Source organism: Dipteris shenzhenensis, chromosome 3 (genome assembly GCF_047967505.1).
Source record: "Dipteris shenzhenensis isolate YYH24624 ecotype China chromosome 3, Dip_SZ_1.0, whole genome shotgun sequence".
In the NCBI taxonomy this organism is placed as follows: domain Eukaryota; kingdom Viridiplantae; phylum Streptophyta; class Polypodiopsida; order Gleicheniales; family Dipteridaceae; genus Dipteris; species Dipteris shenzhenensis.
The window spans coordinates 63,126,030-63,142,816 of NC_141598.1; the positions used below are offsets into that span (position 1 = coordinate 63,126,030).

The following is a 16,787-nucleotide window of genomic DNA, read 5'->3' on the forward strand; positions in this document are numbered from 1 at the left end:
ATGGGGCTGTTGAGGTAAGTAAGAGAGAGAAGATGAGCTTCACGTATGGATTCTGATTGAGGATTTCGACTTCTCTGTGTGTTCTTACGCTTCAACAGGAATTGGCTGGGTGGAATTTAGATGGTAATACTCCCGTGATCTGCAGTAGTAAAGAGGATAAGTTTGTGTCATTTGGTATCAGAGCAGGTTAGCGTTCAGGCTGGACGAAGGGAGCGCAGACGAAGGATTAGTGCAGGTTAGCGTTCAGGCTGGACGAAAGGAGCGCAAACGGAGAATATAGGAACCCCGAAGCGTGTATCGCGAGTCACGCAGAAATGCTTATTTTGAGATTGAAATAGTGAACGACGGCGTGTTCATCTACAATACACCTGTGAAATCAGCGGGGTAGACTGACGCACGGACGGCTGAATTCGCCAGGCTATGAGACAGGAAGAAGGGTCTCCAACGAGAGCAAAGAGCAGCTGCTATCACCTGTGTTACTTCCCTGCCGATAGCTAAACAATCCGCTTTTGGGCAATTCTCCTTCATCCCTTGCCTCCTGGATGATTCGTTGCTTGCAAACCTGCTGTCTCGTTTGGGTAAGAATTGCAGGGATGTGTTGAAAGGGGATGCGTAGGAAGAGAGCGCAGAACATCTGCGTAGCGATGGATGATGCACAGGCAGTGGCTCGTGAACGGGGAGGCCTTCGACGCAATAAGCGATGAGTGGGGTTCCTTAACATCGAATTCACAGACCAGGGGGCTTTCGACATTATTTGCTCCTGTTTTCATCATTTTGTTTTTTTTCTCTTGAACTTAGCTTGTGTGGAGTATTCAGCTTGCATGAACGGATAGCCAGCCCGTGTATAGGCTTGTGGTTCAAAGCAGGGTCAGATTATGCTTGTGTATATGCCTCTGTGCTTGAGTCAGAATGGATTGCAGGAACTTCCCTAGCACAGGGAAAAGTCGAATTTTGGATTATGCCTGGTCAGTGTAGTTGTCGGGATTGCAGGTATTCCCTAGTATAGGGAATTGTGTCAGAATTTTGCCAGCTTGTAATTACAGTTTCTAGCGGTGTTTATTTATTTTATTTTTTATTTTTATTCTTAAAAAAAAACAAAACACCCATTGACCTAAATGGAAGCAGAAGAAGCAGCTTCCAGGATGGACCCTGTAGAGTCAGGAGTCCAACCGACAGCAGGTGTCGCGCCCAGTAGTTCACACCTTATCTGGCAAGATTGCATTACTTGAGGATGCCTTGCAGCAGTTATTAGCGCAACAGTTACAGGCGAATGCAGGACTCTGAACTTAGAAGAGTGATACACAGTATGTCTGCCAGACCTTCTCGAGATGAGAAAGGAAAGGCTCCAATGGAACCGGAGTCTAGTGTCCATACAGTCGAGCCTAGGAAGGCTAAAGTACCTAATGTTGCCAATTATAGGCCGGAAAAGTATTCTGGTCGGATGAATGACCGCAGTTCTGATGTCATTGAGACCTGGTTACACAAATGGGACGAGGCGTTCGCCATTTCAGAAATGAGAAATGATATCAAGAAAATCCACGAGGCCACCCACATGTTTAGTGAGGCAGTGGATCGGTGGTGGATTAAACAACAGAAAGATGGTATTGCATCCACTACCTGGGAGGGGTTTAAATGAGAATTCAGAAAACACTTCTCCAGACGAAGCATCCCGAGCTTGGGATCAGTATAGAAACCTTCGTCAAAGAAATTTGTCAGTGGCAGAATACACTGATAAGTTTCGAGAGAGCGTAATAAAGGTTAATGAACCCCTACCTCAATCAATCCAAGTGAAAGATTTCATATTTGGATTGAATGATCGGATTAAAATGGAAGTTCGGGCTAAGTATGCGAACACGTTGGATGATGCAATAGCCATAGCCCTGAACTATGAAGATGCCAAGGGCAGCAAGCCAAGTGGGTTTGCGCAGGTCGGAACCCAGTATGGGTACCAGAAGAAATCTGGGTTTAAGAAGAGGTGGATTAGTAAAGGGAGTGATTCTCAGCCGAGTGGTCAAGCCAAGCAGGCGAAACCAGCTGAAACTCCTAAATCAAGTACCACCATTGGAGTGAAGAGGAAAGTAACACCAATGGCAGCCCAGGCTTGGTCAAAGTCTCCCTTAAACCCAAAGCAAAGAGAAAAAAGCGAGGAGAGAAGGCTTGTGTTTTGGTTGCCTTCAGCCTCATCAGTGGAAGGATTGTCCACGAAATAAGGATCGTCAGATGGCTGAGATGGTAGTCTCAGAATGCGACGTGGAAATGGAGGGAAGTCCCAGAGCGGAACAGATGCAGATTCAGCTAGCGGGTCTCAGAGGTCAGTACCTTGTTTGTTATGTGTGTCTGTTACTAAGCTAGTAACGAGTGCACCTGATAACATCCTATTTAAGCCCGCAGCAACGGGGTATACAGCCTTTAATGATACGGAGTTAATTAAGATGAAAGGGCAAGTGGCCAATCATGATGTCATTGTGTTGTTTGACTCGGCGTCAACTCACAATGTAATTAACTCCAAGCTCGTGAAGAGGCTGAAGTTAAAGACTAGCCCATCTGACTATGCGAATAGCACCAACCACGAAGCAGGTATGGAATGAGCATGAGGTAATAAATCCATATTAATTCCAATCAATCCATAGGTAATAAATCCATATTAATTCGAATCAATCCATACCGCGTATACAGTCAGGATGGCAGATGGAAGTTCAACTGAAGTATGGGACCAAACGGTTACCCAGTTGGAGCTTCGTATTCAGGACTATGCTGAGAAGCTTGATTTTGAAATGACTAAGCTTGCTCATGCAGATATAGCCCTGGGTATGGCATGGCATTCTAGGAAGAATCCAGCCATTGATTGGAAAAAACACGTATATCAATTCAAGATGAATGATGTACTGTATGTCTTACGAGATGAGAAAGATGTACCTCAAGGACCGTTGGTTTCCGTGATGGAAATCCGAAAAGCTCAAGAAGAGTTTTTATTCCTTTGTACAGCATCGGTAGAGCCAGTTGATGATTCTTTGGCTAGCACTGATGTTGCACAAAGTGGTGAGATGGCCAAGCTGGCTAATCTTATAGCAGAGTTCTCTGACTGTTTTAAGGATGAGCTACCTTATGGGTTACCTCCAGAGCGGAATGTTCAGCATAAGATCGAACTAATCCCGGGGACAGAACCTGTAAATAGACCTCCCTATCGAATGAGTTTTACCGAAGAAGCGGAGGTGAGAAGGCAACTGGAAGAATACCTCAAGTTGGGACAGATTCAACCAAGTTTCTCACCTTTTGCTTCGCCAGTGATATTAAAGAAGAAAAAGGATGATACGTTTCGCCTTTGTATAGATTACAGAGCATTGAATAATATCACTGTAAGCACAGGTATCCGATGGCTCAGATTGATGATTTGCTAGATGCATTACATGGAGCCGTGATTTTCAGCAAGATAGATATTAAGTGTGGCTAACATCAAATCCGAGTTAGAGCCGAGGATGTGCATAAAACCGCTTTCAGAAGCAAGTTTGGTCATTATGAGTTTTTGGTAATGCCCTTCGGATTTACTCATGCCCCAACTACATTCGTCATGCTTATGAATGATTTACTACGTCCGTATATCGGAAAGTTTGTAGTACATTTTATTGACGATATTCTGGTATTCAGTAAAAGTATTACTAAGCATCGTGAACACTTAAGAATAGTGTTCAGTACTTTGAGGAAAGCCAGTCTTAATGTAAATTAAAAGAAAACTATACTGTGTATGGTTAGACTTCAATATTTAGGATTCATAATTACTCCAGAGGGGATCGAAATGGATCCAAAGAAGTGGCTGCGATACTAACTTCGCCAATCCCTCAGAGTCTGACCGCTTTGCGATCATTCTTGGGATTTGTCCAATTTTATAGAAGACATATCAAAGGATATTCCGAAATAGTATCGCCATTGACTGATCTGACCTCAGATAAAGTACCTTTTATATGGGGATAGAATCAACAAGAAAGTTTTAACACCATAAAACAAGCTGTGGTCACAGGACCGGTGTTAAAAATAGTTGATCCCCAAAAACCGTTGTTTCTGGAAACCGATGCAAGTGGCATTGCGGTAGAAGCAGTTCTCCTTCAAGAGGGAAGGCCAGTAGCCTTTGAAAGCAAGAAGCTTTCTCCCTCTCAACGAAATTAGCCAACTCATGAATTGGAGTTGTATGCTGTTATCCATGCTTTGAAAACATGGAGGCATTATTTGTATGGTTCAGAGTTTAATGTGGATGTGGATCATGATACTCTGAAACATTTTTGTAAACAGAATGACTTGAGGGGCCGCCAAGCTAGGTGGGTAGACCTCATGCAGGAGTTTAATTTGACGATTCGGTACCGAAGAGGCAAGGATAATAAGATTGCTGATGTGTTGTCTCGCATTATGCACAATATGAGTGTTACGATATTAGAGAGTGCTCTAATGACCGAGATTAGAGAAACTCAAAAGGTGGACGAGTTTGTCCAGAGCTTATGGCCTAAAGCTCATGTGTTTAGACCAAGGAAAGAAAAGGATGACCTGGCATCCAGAAAAGGCCAAACATATGCAAGATATACCATAAGGGATGGTATGCTGAAAAGAAATGGCAAGGTTGTAGTACCTAGTCAGAATGATCTCAAGTAGAGAGTCGTTCGACAATGCCATGATAGCCCATGTGCGGGACATCCACGAGTCGAGAAGACATATGATCTCGTGAAGCGAGATTTCTTTTGGCCAAAGATGAAAAAACATATTCATGAATATGTGACACGGTGTTTCTCGTGTCGGGTGAGTAAGGCAGAATGAGTGAAGCCACCCAGAGTTTTGCAACCCTTGGAAGTACCACTAGGTAAGTGGGAGAGCATTTCCATGGACTTTATTGTGGGTCTGCCTACAACACAAGGAGGGTATGATTCTATCTTTGTGGTGGTTGATCGTCTAACCAAGATGGCTCACTTCATTCCGACTAGAGAGTCTGTTAGTGCCCCGCAAGTCGCGGATTTGTTTATTAGACATATATTTCGTCTGCATGGATTGCCTAGATCCATAGTGTCAGACAGAGATGTCAGATTTACCGGTCATTTTTGGACAACGGTATTTGAGACACTAAGGACTGAGTTGGGAATGAGTAGTGGGGATCATCCTGAAACAGATAGTCAGACGGAGAGAGTCAACCAGATTTTAGAGGATATGCTGAGGGCATATGTGTCATTGAGGCAACATACGTGGGACAAGTGGTTGCCATTGTTAGAGTTTGCCTACAATGATAGAAAACATTCCTCTACGGAGTCTAGTCCATTTGAATTGAATTATGACTATAAACCAGCAAATCCAACTACAGTTGGAATACCTCAGAGAGTGCCTAGTGCCGCGAACTTTGTGGTTCAGATGCGGGAGATGCTAGCACTTGCGAGATCTAATATCTGCCAGGCTATGGATAGAGCCAAGGCGTATGCGGATGGAAACTGGTCTATAAGAGAATTTAAGGAATGAGAAAAAGTTTTTCTCAGAGTTCCTTCACACTCGAAGTCGTTAACTTCAGGAGAGTGTGCTAAATTATCACCTCGATACTGTGGGCCGTGGTTAATTCTAAAAAGAATAGGCAAGGTAGCCTATAAATTAGAATTGCCGCAGGGTTGCAAGGTGCACCCAGTGTTTCATGTTTCTCGTTTAAAAAAAATTTTGCATACTGGTGACTCACTAATCAAAGGTGTGGTTTTGTTTTAGGAGATAGAGGATAATGCACGACGCAAACCAACAAGAATCCTGGACCGAGGAACAATGCAAGTGCGCAATCGGAAGATACCCACGGTGTTGATTGCATGGCATGGTCAGCCTCTATCAGAAGCTACCTAGGAATCCGTATACCAGTTGCGGAGAGTGTTCCCAGACTTTATCATCGAGGACGCTGATGTCTGAAGAGGGAAGGAATGTTACGCTCTAGCTGAGGTAGCATGACCTCGGAAGAATCAGTCGACGTTTCCCTTAAGGATCTACATTTGTAATATATTTATTTGTGCTTCATGTAAATGATCGGGAGGGAATTAATGTCAAGGTCCTAGGTGAGGGCTAATAGCACTAGACTAGGTGGATCTAAGGCTAAGGGCCTAATGCAAGCAATGTGCCTAGGGGCAAAGGAAATCGAATGTATCCCAAGAGAGGGGTGAAAAGATGCATTAGGAAAAGCCCTATGATGATGACATGTGGCATCTAGATCCATCTAGGGAGATGGGGCTGTTGAGGTAAGTAAGAGAGAGAAGATGAGCTTCACGTATGGATTCTGATTGAGGATTTCGACTTCTCTGTGTGTTCTTACGCTTCAACAGGAATTGGCTGGGTGGAATTTAGATGGTGCTACTCCCGTGATCTGCAGTAGTAAAGAGATTAAGTTTGTGTCAAATATGGCCTTGGATGGATCACTTGACAATGAGGGGCCATAGCATTTGACATAGAGCCAAAGTTGTAGATAAATGTAATAATATGTGTGCGTTTTAGTATGTAGCATTGTAATAATATGTGTGTTTTAGTAGATAAATGTAATAATATGTGTGCGTTTTAGTATTTAGCATTGTATGAGTTATTTGAGGTACGAGGTTAGAATAGATGCCCAAAGATTGTGGGTAACATCCTTGAAATCTGCTATTAAAATGAGATAGATTGCCTTATCAATTGCCTACTTTTGATTCACCAGAAAAGGTAAGGAAAAGATATAGCATTTAGTGAAAAGGAAATTTGTTAGAGACTGGCATTACCCAATAAAGAAAATGGACTCATACATGCAGAATATGGAGGAATTCTACAAGCAATCAGAGTATTTGCATATGGATATATCAGTATTTAAAGAGTGATCTCTCACGGCCTTAAGAGATAGATGGAAAATAAACAATAGGGAGGAAAGACTGCAAGATCTGCATTAACAAAACGTGGAAGATGAACTCATACTCTTTTTTATGGCAGCAAATACAACCATAGAGGGCACATTACATCTTGCATGAGCTATGTTCCATGAGTCTCCAAAAACTTTTTAAGATGCTGGCAGAGAAGATAGGAAGCTCCTGAAAGCAATGATGTCGTACAACAACAAACTTTTTAAAGGGGAAGAGACTTTGATCTCTTGTAAAGTTGACTTAGATAGTTAAAATTAGCTCTCAGAATTCACAACTACCATAAGGCAGGCTGTAATTTCAGTTGGGTTTCCTCTCATCTCACAAGCCCTGTTGTGTCTCATTCTTTCGTTTCATGTGTCACTCACATAAAGCATACCTTTGTTTTCTGAAAACTGCCCCAATGCTTTTCATGCATAGATAAGACCTTAAAAGGAAGATGGTTATACTCAAATTGATGGAAGAAGGATGCAAGGATGTGCCAATCAACTTACAGCTAAGAAAACTAGGCTGAAAGTCTCCGCAACAATCTCAAATGGGGAGCTTGACCCCTTGACCTGCAAATGAACAAAGCAAACATCATTTTTTCCTAATGAAAACAAGAATATTGCTTATCTTATAAGATGTTGTATCCCCATACCAATTGCAGAAGATCCTGCAGGTGCCTTTATGACTAAAAACAATATTATGACTCTCCCATCCAAGAAAGGAGAGTATATAATGTCAAGGTTTTAAATAGCTCAACCCCAAACGCAAAACCCTATCACAGCAAACAGTCCCCAATATTGCATTTCATTCCGAGAACCAGGAGGGTTCAAAAACCCATCCCGTTAGCATCATTTACAAGGTGAACAGAGCATGAAGATGTTTTGCAAAGTTCATTATGTGGTCTGCATTTCCCAACCTTTTCCTAAAGCCAGCACCTGTAATAGTAGAAAAAGCCATGGGAAACACACAGAAGTGTGGTTTCAGGACATAACAAGCTGATTTTTTATCAGACCAGGAGTGGATATTGAGACCACGAGTAGATATTGAGAGCATGGCATGTATTGAGTGGATATTTTGTCAGACCAGGAGTGGATATTGAGAGCATGGCATGTATTTTTACATCTGCAAATAATATTACCTGTATGCATATAACTATGCACAATTTCATCCACCTGCAACCCTTACACCATATCTACAATTTTCTACAGGCATGCCTGCTCAGGAAAACATAATTCAATGCTGCTTTGGATCATCTTCTCTTCTTGTTTGTGTGTGGACCTGCTTATTTGCATGCATGCATGTGTAACACTCATGTGCAAACCATAATATTAGCACGCATGCAAGACTGCTTACACCTGTAGACAGTGTAAGTATATGACTAGTAATTAGCACAAGTGTGTCTGCCATCAACTTCCTTCAAAAGATATTCTAGCAGTAAACACTTCACTGCGTTGTATATTGAGTATCTTTGTAGAGGGACCTTAGCAATAAGCAAGCATATGCCTATCATTAGTTTGCCCAAAGTTGGCTAGGCTAAATGCAGAACATAATTTATGAAATTTCTCACAGGCCAAGCAGCTTCATAACCAGAATATAGAACTCTGGTACCATTATACATACATTATGCAGGTAGAATAACAGGTGTAAGTTAACTTAGAAGGGATATGGTAGCTTAAGAAGGGATCGTAAAAAGTTCAAAAGCCAAGTGCGCTCCCTAAAGCACGGTACACTAATGATCAGAGGAAGAAAAATAGATATGGAGCATATTTTCCGACAAATGATCCTCTTGGCTGAAAACCAAAACAGGCTAATATTCATATGAAGATCCCAGCCCAGTATCACATACATCCCAAGCATAGTTACCAGGGAGCAGGAACGTTCCAGGAATTAAGATGCCAGAACGGGAACATTTCAGGAAGGGGTAGTGTAGGAATGGGAATGGGAACACCACGTCATACAACACTATCATATGACAAAAAACTACGCTAAAAAATGAAAGAACATAACATTATACAGATTTGAACTTTCCATTTCAGCAATTAAATACCCATTTGGAATATTCAGAGAGCCCCCCCAACAAAAGAAAAACAAGGAGAACGTTCCGGAGCTTTCCGGTTCCCCCTTGCTTACTGGAACGGCGTTCCAGATTTGAACGCCGTTCCCTGGTAACTATGGTCCCAAGAATGCAGTAGCATGCCACTAGCATTTTATCCACAGGAAAATTGATGATCTGCGGTTGAAGCTTCTTGTACTCTCAAGATTTAAGTCAGTCACTGTGGCTTACCTCAGATTTCTTAATAACTTCCTCTGCTTCAGTCAGCTCACTAATCTCAACATATTCATTTCCTTGACTTTTGGTAGACACTGAGGGCATATCCCAGGCATTCTTTATTGACTTGAATCCGAAAAACAAAAGAAGGGCCACTGCAGCATATTCGCCAATTGGTAAAGCTGCACCAACGATCATCAAAGAATATGTTAAGGCCTCAACTCGATCACTCAGAGATAAGAAGCCTACCTTTAGTTTTCAACCTACCCACAACTATACAAACCTGCCAAGGTGAATCAGCTACATTGGGTGCATTTGTCAGAAACACAAATAGGAAGCACACAAAATAGTTAACTGCAACATACTGGCAAATGCACATTTGAAGCAAAAATAATCCAAGATGATATATAAATAAAAACACCGTCCAATCCAAAAGTTTATACAGGCATGTACAGAAGTAACACTTGAAGAAATTAACCATAGTTATAAAAGCGCCAATAGTGGCACCCAATGTCATGCAGGCAAGAATTAGGGGGTCTCTTTAAATGCAAGGAAAAAGTATGATGAAAATGCAGCTAAAAGTATAGCCTTATTAGATAAAAAGAAGGCACAGAGGCTAGGGTTGTCCTAAGAGTACTAAAATGCCTCTATGCTTCTATGTGTTCCACCTCCGCAGCGAGGCATCAGCTGAGCTCAGCGTCTCTGACCCTAAAACCAGAACTCACTGCAAAGCTGGCCATAGGGCATCCTGGTGGAGGTCAAACAACAGCAATAAGACAACTCAAAATAGTTGAGATCCACCGAAAATGCCCACATGGCACCATCCACCAGACAATTTCAGCCATCATCCAAAGAGTCTACAAAACCGTAGAATTTAAGGACGCAGGTCCCTCATCTTTCTAAAAGGACGATACTTTATTACCCAGACTCTGCAAATAAGCAGCATTAGGGCCTCTGTGACCCCTAGTGCATCTATTCATCATCAGGATTTGAAAGGGTGAGATACATGATGGGGTCTCCCTATCCTTTCTGAAAGCATCTCTCAAACAATATAGTTGCTAGACCAACCCTGCAGAGCCTTCCTTATATAGAGGGTGGAAGTTTGAGAATATCATTGAAGTCTTGAGACATATCCTTCATGGGTAGAAGACGTCCTGTCAAAGGAAAGATCGAGTATGGAACCTCTACTCTGGAACAAGGGTAGACTGCTGCAAGCCACCTCCTTGATTGACTGTGACTAGGTGTTGAGAAGATATGGCATGAGTGTAAAGATCCCCTTCTCCTTGCAGCCACTGCCATTTGCCTCTAATCAATCGAGTACCATAGCTGTAATACCAAAGAGTTTTGAAAGAAAAAAATCCCACTATTAAGTGAGAAATAATCTTGATCGGATAGAAGTCATTCCATAGGCCATGAAACTGAAGGTTGGAAAAAATATATAGCAAAAAAAGAAAAAGGGGCTCCTTCCATGGTTGCACGAGTATCGATCATTGCGGTTGAAGCAACCCAAATTAAAATGCTAAGAGATGAGAGAAAGAAGAAAAACAGAGGAGGCACATCTCAGAGGGATAAAAGACTGCGTGGAAGAACCCTTTCCCCAGAAGTCAAACATGAATATGTGGAGAAAGATCAGGGTGCAGGGCTGGCAACATTCAATCTCAAGCTTGGCTTCTAGGAGGATGAGAGCCATGGATGACTGCAAAGAGAGCAATTGCACTTCAACTTCAACATACTTCTTAAGCAGCTGCAGCTCGTCTTTTGAAAAAATACATATTCTCACGGCTGTGGAAGAGGGACTGGCTGAATGAGAAGCCATTCGCCAACCCTGACACGGCTGCCCCTTTCCGCCCCATCCATTCTCTGCACTGAGCCCCCCCTTCCTTTGCCTCAGCTCTGCTCCACCCTCTCCTCTCTGCTCCCCTCCTCTCCGCTTCATTTTCCCTCTCCCTCCTCTACCTATAGTTTGCCCTTAGTTTTCCTCAAGGTCTTATAGGCAGCGGATTGTTTCTTCAGATGCTTCAAGTCAGCCTTCGATCCATACAGGCTGTACGGGTGCAGTATATTCTATACAGACAGCTAGAAGAGGGTAAGCGTAAGGTGAGCTGAGTGGAAGTAGGAGGGGAGGGGGCAGAGCAGGCAGAACAGCTGTATAGGCATCCATATAGACTGTATGGACATCTTACAGTCTGTATGGATGGCTAGAGGGGGGGATAAGGGTGAGCCAAGGCATGAGGGGGAACGCTGTACGAATGGAGGGGGCCTTGAGGGTAAGGCAAGGGGGCAGGTAGGAGCAGGTCGAAGCAGGGGACAGGGAGGAGCAGCAGAAAACCCAGCATGTTTACTCTTCTCCATGGAACCTAGACCAAAGTGCTGGGAAAGTGGCCTACAAATACATAAAATTTTGTGCAATTCCCCAACATGCAACTTACATTGCAAGAGAAAAACTATGATCCTTGGGACAGTATTAACACGGAAAATGGCAAGCCTAACACAATTTTTTACTTTGACCATGTGCCCTCATAAGAACTTCTCCAGAAAATTTTGTAGCACATTATACTCTAATTTCAGGAACAAATTTCGAAGTTTGTCTTTGAAGCCATGCCCTTCATAAGCCAAAGTCTCTATTGAAAACTGGGACTCTTTGTAGCTGGATTTTTGCTCTTCCAAAGGCCTAAAGCTGACCCAGCATGTTTACCCTTCTCCATGAAGGTAAGAAGCGCAGTTCTAAGCCCTTTATGTTATCATAGCAATCAGCAAGGGCCCTAGCATGCCCTTTGCTTCGGCCTACAGAGGCTTGTATGAGTTAATTCTCTTGATGTACTTTATCCCATAGGCCCTTTGAGGCCTTCCGAGGGCATTAATCTCTCTCTCTCTCACATGCGAGACAGCCTAGAGGGTAGGCAAACATGAAGCACCTACAAAGCCACTAGTGCTGAAGTTCAGGACAGCCATGGATAGGAAGACTCTCATGAGCACAAGGGCGACTTTGAAAGGGACCAGAATCTATCTAGATGATGACCTCACCCTCCTACAACAAGTGCACCGAAGGGAAGGCATGGTACGAGTAATGGCAACAAGAGAAGCAAGGGAATGGGCAGCAGATAAGGATGGTAGAGCGATCATTCAAGATAAAGGAGACAAGGAAGAGAAGGAAGAGGGAGAATTATGACGGTGTTGAGCCCACGGAATGAGTACATACACTGGACTGAAAATAGCAGTATGGAATTGTAATGGCACATTATGGTCCGATCCGCCGGGAGATTTCCAGGAAACATACAGTGATAGGGATATGATCTTTTACACTGAGATGCACGAGAGCCCAAAGAGAGGGCTGCCCACAGTGACAAGCTATACACGGGAGTCAGCTCATAAGAGGGAGTTGACAAGAGATAGCGGAGTGGGAGGCTCCGGGGGGGGGGGGTAGCTGTCCTCTTCAAATCACACCTCAGACCACTTATTTCTGTGCTACGATGAGGGGAGCATGCACGGCACATGTGGATATGGGTTCAGCTACCGGATGCCCGACCTATCTTTATGGCGATATGCTACTTTGCTCCAGACACATCATCCTATGCACAAGAGGTCACCGCAGAGGGACACAGTCCATATGAGACAATCCATGATGACATCACGGAGTTCTCCAAACAAGGAGACTTCAATGCACGGATAGGAAATAGACAGGTGGGTCTGCTTGACTTCACATATGACACAGATCCCCACATAGTCCCAGAGCTAGATGCAGCTGAGCTAGGGATACAGAGACACTCTGCAGACGCCCCACAGGTGACTGGATATGGGCGACATCTACTTGATTTGGGGGCAGTCCATGACTTGATCATCTATAGTGGTCTTCAAAGATGGCCATTGTCTCGAGTACTCACCTGTTTCCCACACGGCAGTGGGTCAAGTACAGTGGACTACCTACTAGGACCACTAGCCTTTGTCTCACAGATTCACGATTTCATTGTACCCCCGCCCTCACTCGGAGCCGACCACCCATACCTAGCCTTCCATCTCTGCTACCATGCCAATCACATAGGGACAGCCCCCATCGCACCTGCACGTGTCCAGATCAACTTTGACCGTGCCCTTGACCCAGTGTACGTGAGTCACTTAGCCAAAGCACTCCCAGCTTTACTCGATGATGACATAGACCTCACACGTGCCTCATACACCCTTGTCTCAGTGATACAGGATGCTGCCACCAGATCCTTCCCCACGACTCAATCCACGCTAGTCCGAGATGGGAAGATGCCTCAAAACCCTTGGTTTGATACCGAATGCAGAGAGGCAAGAGCCCACCTCATACTGGAGCAAACCTTGGGACATTTGACGTCATATGAGGCATCGAGGATTTTTCCACGACTGGCACGCCACAAGGGCTGTTCTCACACACACAATGGATGAGATTGTCACATCTTTTCGAGGAGCAGACCCGACCACTAGATGGGGGTTCCTATCGAAGGGGAATCCACCTACCCCCATCACTAACCTAGATGTCTCGCACACGTATGCATGTTCCCTCTATGATGTCCAGATGTAGACACCACCGAACATGTCCTCTATGCCCAAGCCCACCACTTGTTACTTGTTTACCAAAAAAAATGTGCAGGCTGCACTTTGTCGACTACACAACCGGAAAGCACAGGATCATGAGGGTCTATGGATTGAGTACTTTGCGCATGGGTAGGAGGTCTTAGTTCCGGTCCTAGCACACATGTTCAACCATGATGTAAGTCATGGTTTCCCACCCACTTGGAGCACCACCACTATTGTACCGATACACAAAGCCGGTGACTCTATGGAGACTGGGAACTACCGCACCCTCATGATTGGTCATACTCTCGCCAAGATCTATGGATCGGTTCTAGAGAGGGAGCTCAGTAGTCACACAGAGGCTCAGGGGCCGTGGGCTAGGATGGGCACGATTCTGAAGGCAGCCTTGTACCTTAGATCACGTATTCACTTTGAGAGCTATCATTGAGGAGGTAGGATCCAGAAACTATAAAGTCTACACAAGTTTTGTAGACTTTCGGAAGGCCTTTGACACTGTCCCACGATCTCACATGATCAGGAGAGTACAAGAGATGTAGATCCCAAAGGCACTGATTTGGGGTGTGGTGATCTTATATGAGTCAGACAGAGGCAAGTACGCCCTCCGGGCGGCCTATCGAGCTAGGTCGAGAGCACGACTGGAGTGGAGCAAGGCTGTTCACTTTCACCAACCGTCTTCGGACTATACATCAATCAGATCTTATCTTTCATAGACTCACACAAGGACGGGGTGCTTTGGCCCGACTAGAGAGACAATGCTTCTAGGCACACTTTTAGGATTCACCAACAAAGAGCTGGCTCTTCGACAAACTAGTACGACTGACGGGACCATGTATTCAGCACCCTTTTGGGGGTGTGATCTACCGAAGACCGAGTGGAGTAAATTTGAGCGGGACTATGGGGTCCAGGATGATTCAGAGTAAGCCTTGAGTTCCACATGAGATGATCTATCGAAGACCGAGTGGAGGAAATTTGAGCGGCTACAGGTGACCATGGGGTCCAGCATGATTCAGAGTAAGCCCTCAGTTCCACATGAGATAGTACAGGTAGAGTTTGCCATGAGTTTCCTACAGATTGATGCCATCTTTCAAATAGTGACTTTCATCCACAGAGTTTGGGACGTACCTCAATGGAGATTATCGAGACTGGCCTTGGAGTCATCCAGACGACTAGTAGACAGTGCAGCAGACACATGGTATGCACGGATATCCACATGGTTGTAGGCTATCTCATGGCTATCCATAGATGCCACTTATACCTTGGTATGAGCCTTGTAGGCCTAGTTATAGTCAGTTAGGACTATTGGTACACAGAGTTTTTGTACCATCTAGGTCAGTTAGGACACTTAGTCCAGTTAGGGCAGTTAGCCCTAGGGTTTTGTTATGTTGGCTCTCCCTTGAGCCTCCACATTTCAGTTTTGCAGCAATCTATAACAACATCTCGTTTTTCTCCTTTGTGCTTCCATTTTTGAGCTTCCATTGCTTCCAACACCCAATAGTGGTATCAGAGCAAGTCGGGAATCCATTCCCTCAGCCATAAGGAAGATATGATTGTGGATCTTCCCAAAATGCATATGCCTTCCAAAGATGTTTGTGAACCATGCTTACTTGGTAAGATGCACCGTGCTACGTTTCCCAAGGATGGAAGAGTTGGTGCTTTACGTAAGCTTTATCCGGTTCATAGCGATGTTTGTGGACCCATGAGGGTTGCAGCTCTTGGGAGGTTCTACTATTTTGTTACTTTTATTGATGATTTCACCAAGTACACTTGGATTTTCGCATTGAAATCCAAGTCTGATGTTTCTTCATGCTTCAAGCACTTTATTGCCTTGGCTGAGAATAAGAGTGGGCTGCACATTGCTCACATTAATACAGACAGGGGGGATGAATACATGTCGAAGGAATTTGCTGTTTTTTTGGCTTCTCATGGCATTAATCATCCATGCACGGTGCCTTATACTCCTCAGCAGAATCCCGTGGCTAAGCGGAAGAATAGATCAGTGATGGAAATGGCCAGATGCATGTTGAAAGGCAAACATTTGCCTAATAAGTTGTGGTTGGATGTGGTCATGTGTGCAAATTGCATCTTGAATAAATGTCCTACAAAGGCATTGCAGACTATCACACCTTATGAGGTTTGGACGGGTCGTAAGCCTCGCATTTCCCACATGAGGACTTTTGGATGCTTAGCTTATGCTCATGTGCCTTCACAGAGACGCACTAAGTTGGATGATAAAGCTGTTAAATGCATTTTTATTGGATATAGTTCAAAGAGCAGGGGCTATAAGCTATATCAGCCCTGCACGGGCAAGTGTTTTGTCAGTTGGGATGTTGTGTTTGATGAATCTTCCACTATGCCTTTGTTGGACTGTCAAAAACAGCCCGTTGTTGATGCCCCAGACATATTTGACAACTTGATGCCTTTGTTTCCATCCGATGCTCGGGATGGTGTTCCATCTGAGGTTGTCCCTCCTCCATCTGTTGGTCATTTGCAGCCACATGTGCATGCAGAAATTCAGCCTGATATGCCTATCATTGATCAGGATCATTTACACCAGGCTCTTGACCACGAAAGAGCAGAAACTCAAGAGCCTAAAAAGGTACCCCGTTGGCTTCTTGACACATTAAAAGACAGCAAACGAGACACTCCTCTGCCAGCCAGTACGAGAGCAACTGTCCTCAAAGAGCATGCTAGTTTTGTTGCTTATGCTTTGGTTGCTACAGCATGCAATGAAGAGCCATTATGTCATCAAGATACCTTTCAGAATGATTGTTGGATGAAGGCCATGCAAGCTGAATTGGATTCTATCCATCACAATGACACTTGGGAGTTGTATCATTTGCCTTATGGTAAGAATGCCATTGGAACCAAGTCGGTTTACAAGATCAACGGAAAGCTGATGGTTCAGTGGACCGTTACAAAGCCCGTCTTGTTGCTAAGGGCTATGCTCAGCAGCATGGCATTGACTTTGAGGAGACTTTTGCTCCCACTTCCAGAATCACTACCATTCGCACTATTATTGCCTTTGCTGCCCACTTTCATTGGCAGATACATCAGCTTGATATTAAGACAACTTTCCTTCATGGGCATTTGCAGGA

General features: G+C 44.1%; 1 protein-coding gene across 2 annotated transcripts in view; it reads right to left on the reverse strand.

Moving 5' to 3' along the window:
* The window catches only part of LOC147904148 (protein PAM71-homolog, chloroplastic-like), a 125,262-nt gene that overhangs the window by 20,282 nt on the left and 88,193 nt on the right, over window positions 1-16,787 (reverse strand). For both annotated transcript variants that reach the window (XM_087372712.1, XM_087372711.1), the window contains exons 6-7: window positions 9,151-9,317; window positions 7,373-7,435 (exon numbers count right to left, since the gene is read on the reverse strand). In XM_087372712.1, coding sequence (XP_087228838.1) covers window positions 7,373-7,435; window positions 9,151-9,317 — 230 coding nt within the window. The remainder of the gene's footprint in view (window positions 1-7,372; window positions 7,436-9,150; window positions 9,318-16,787) is intronic.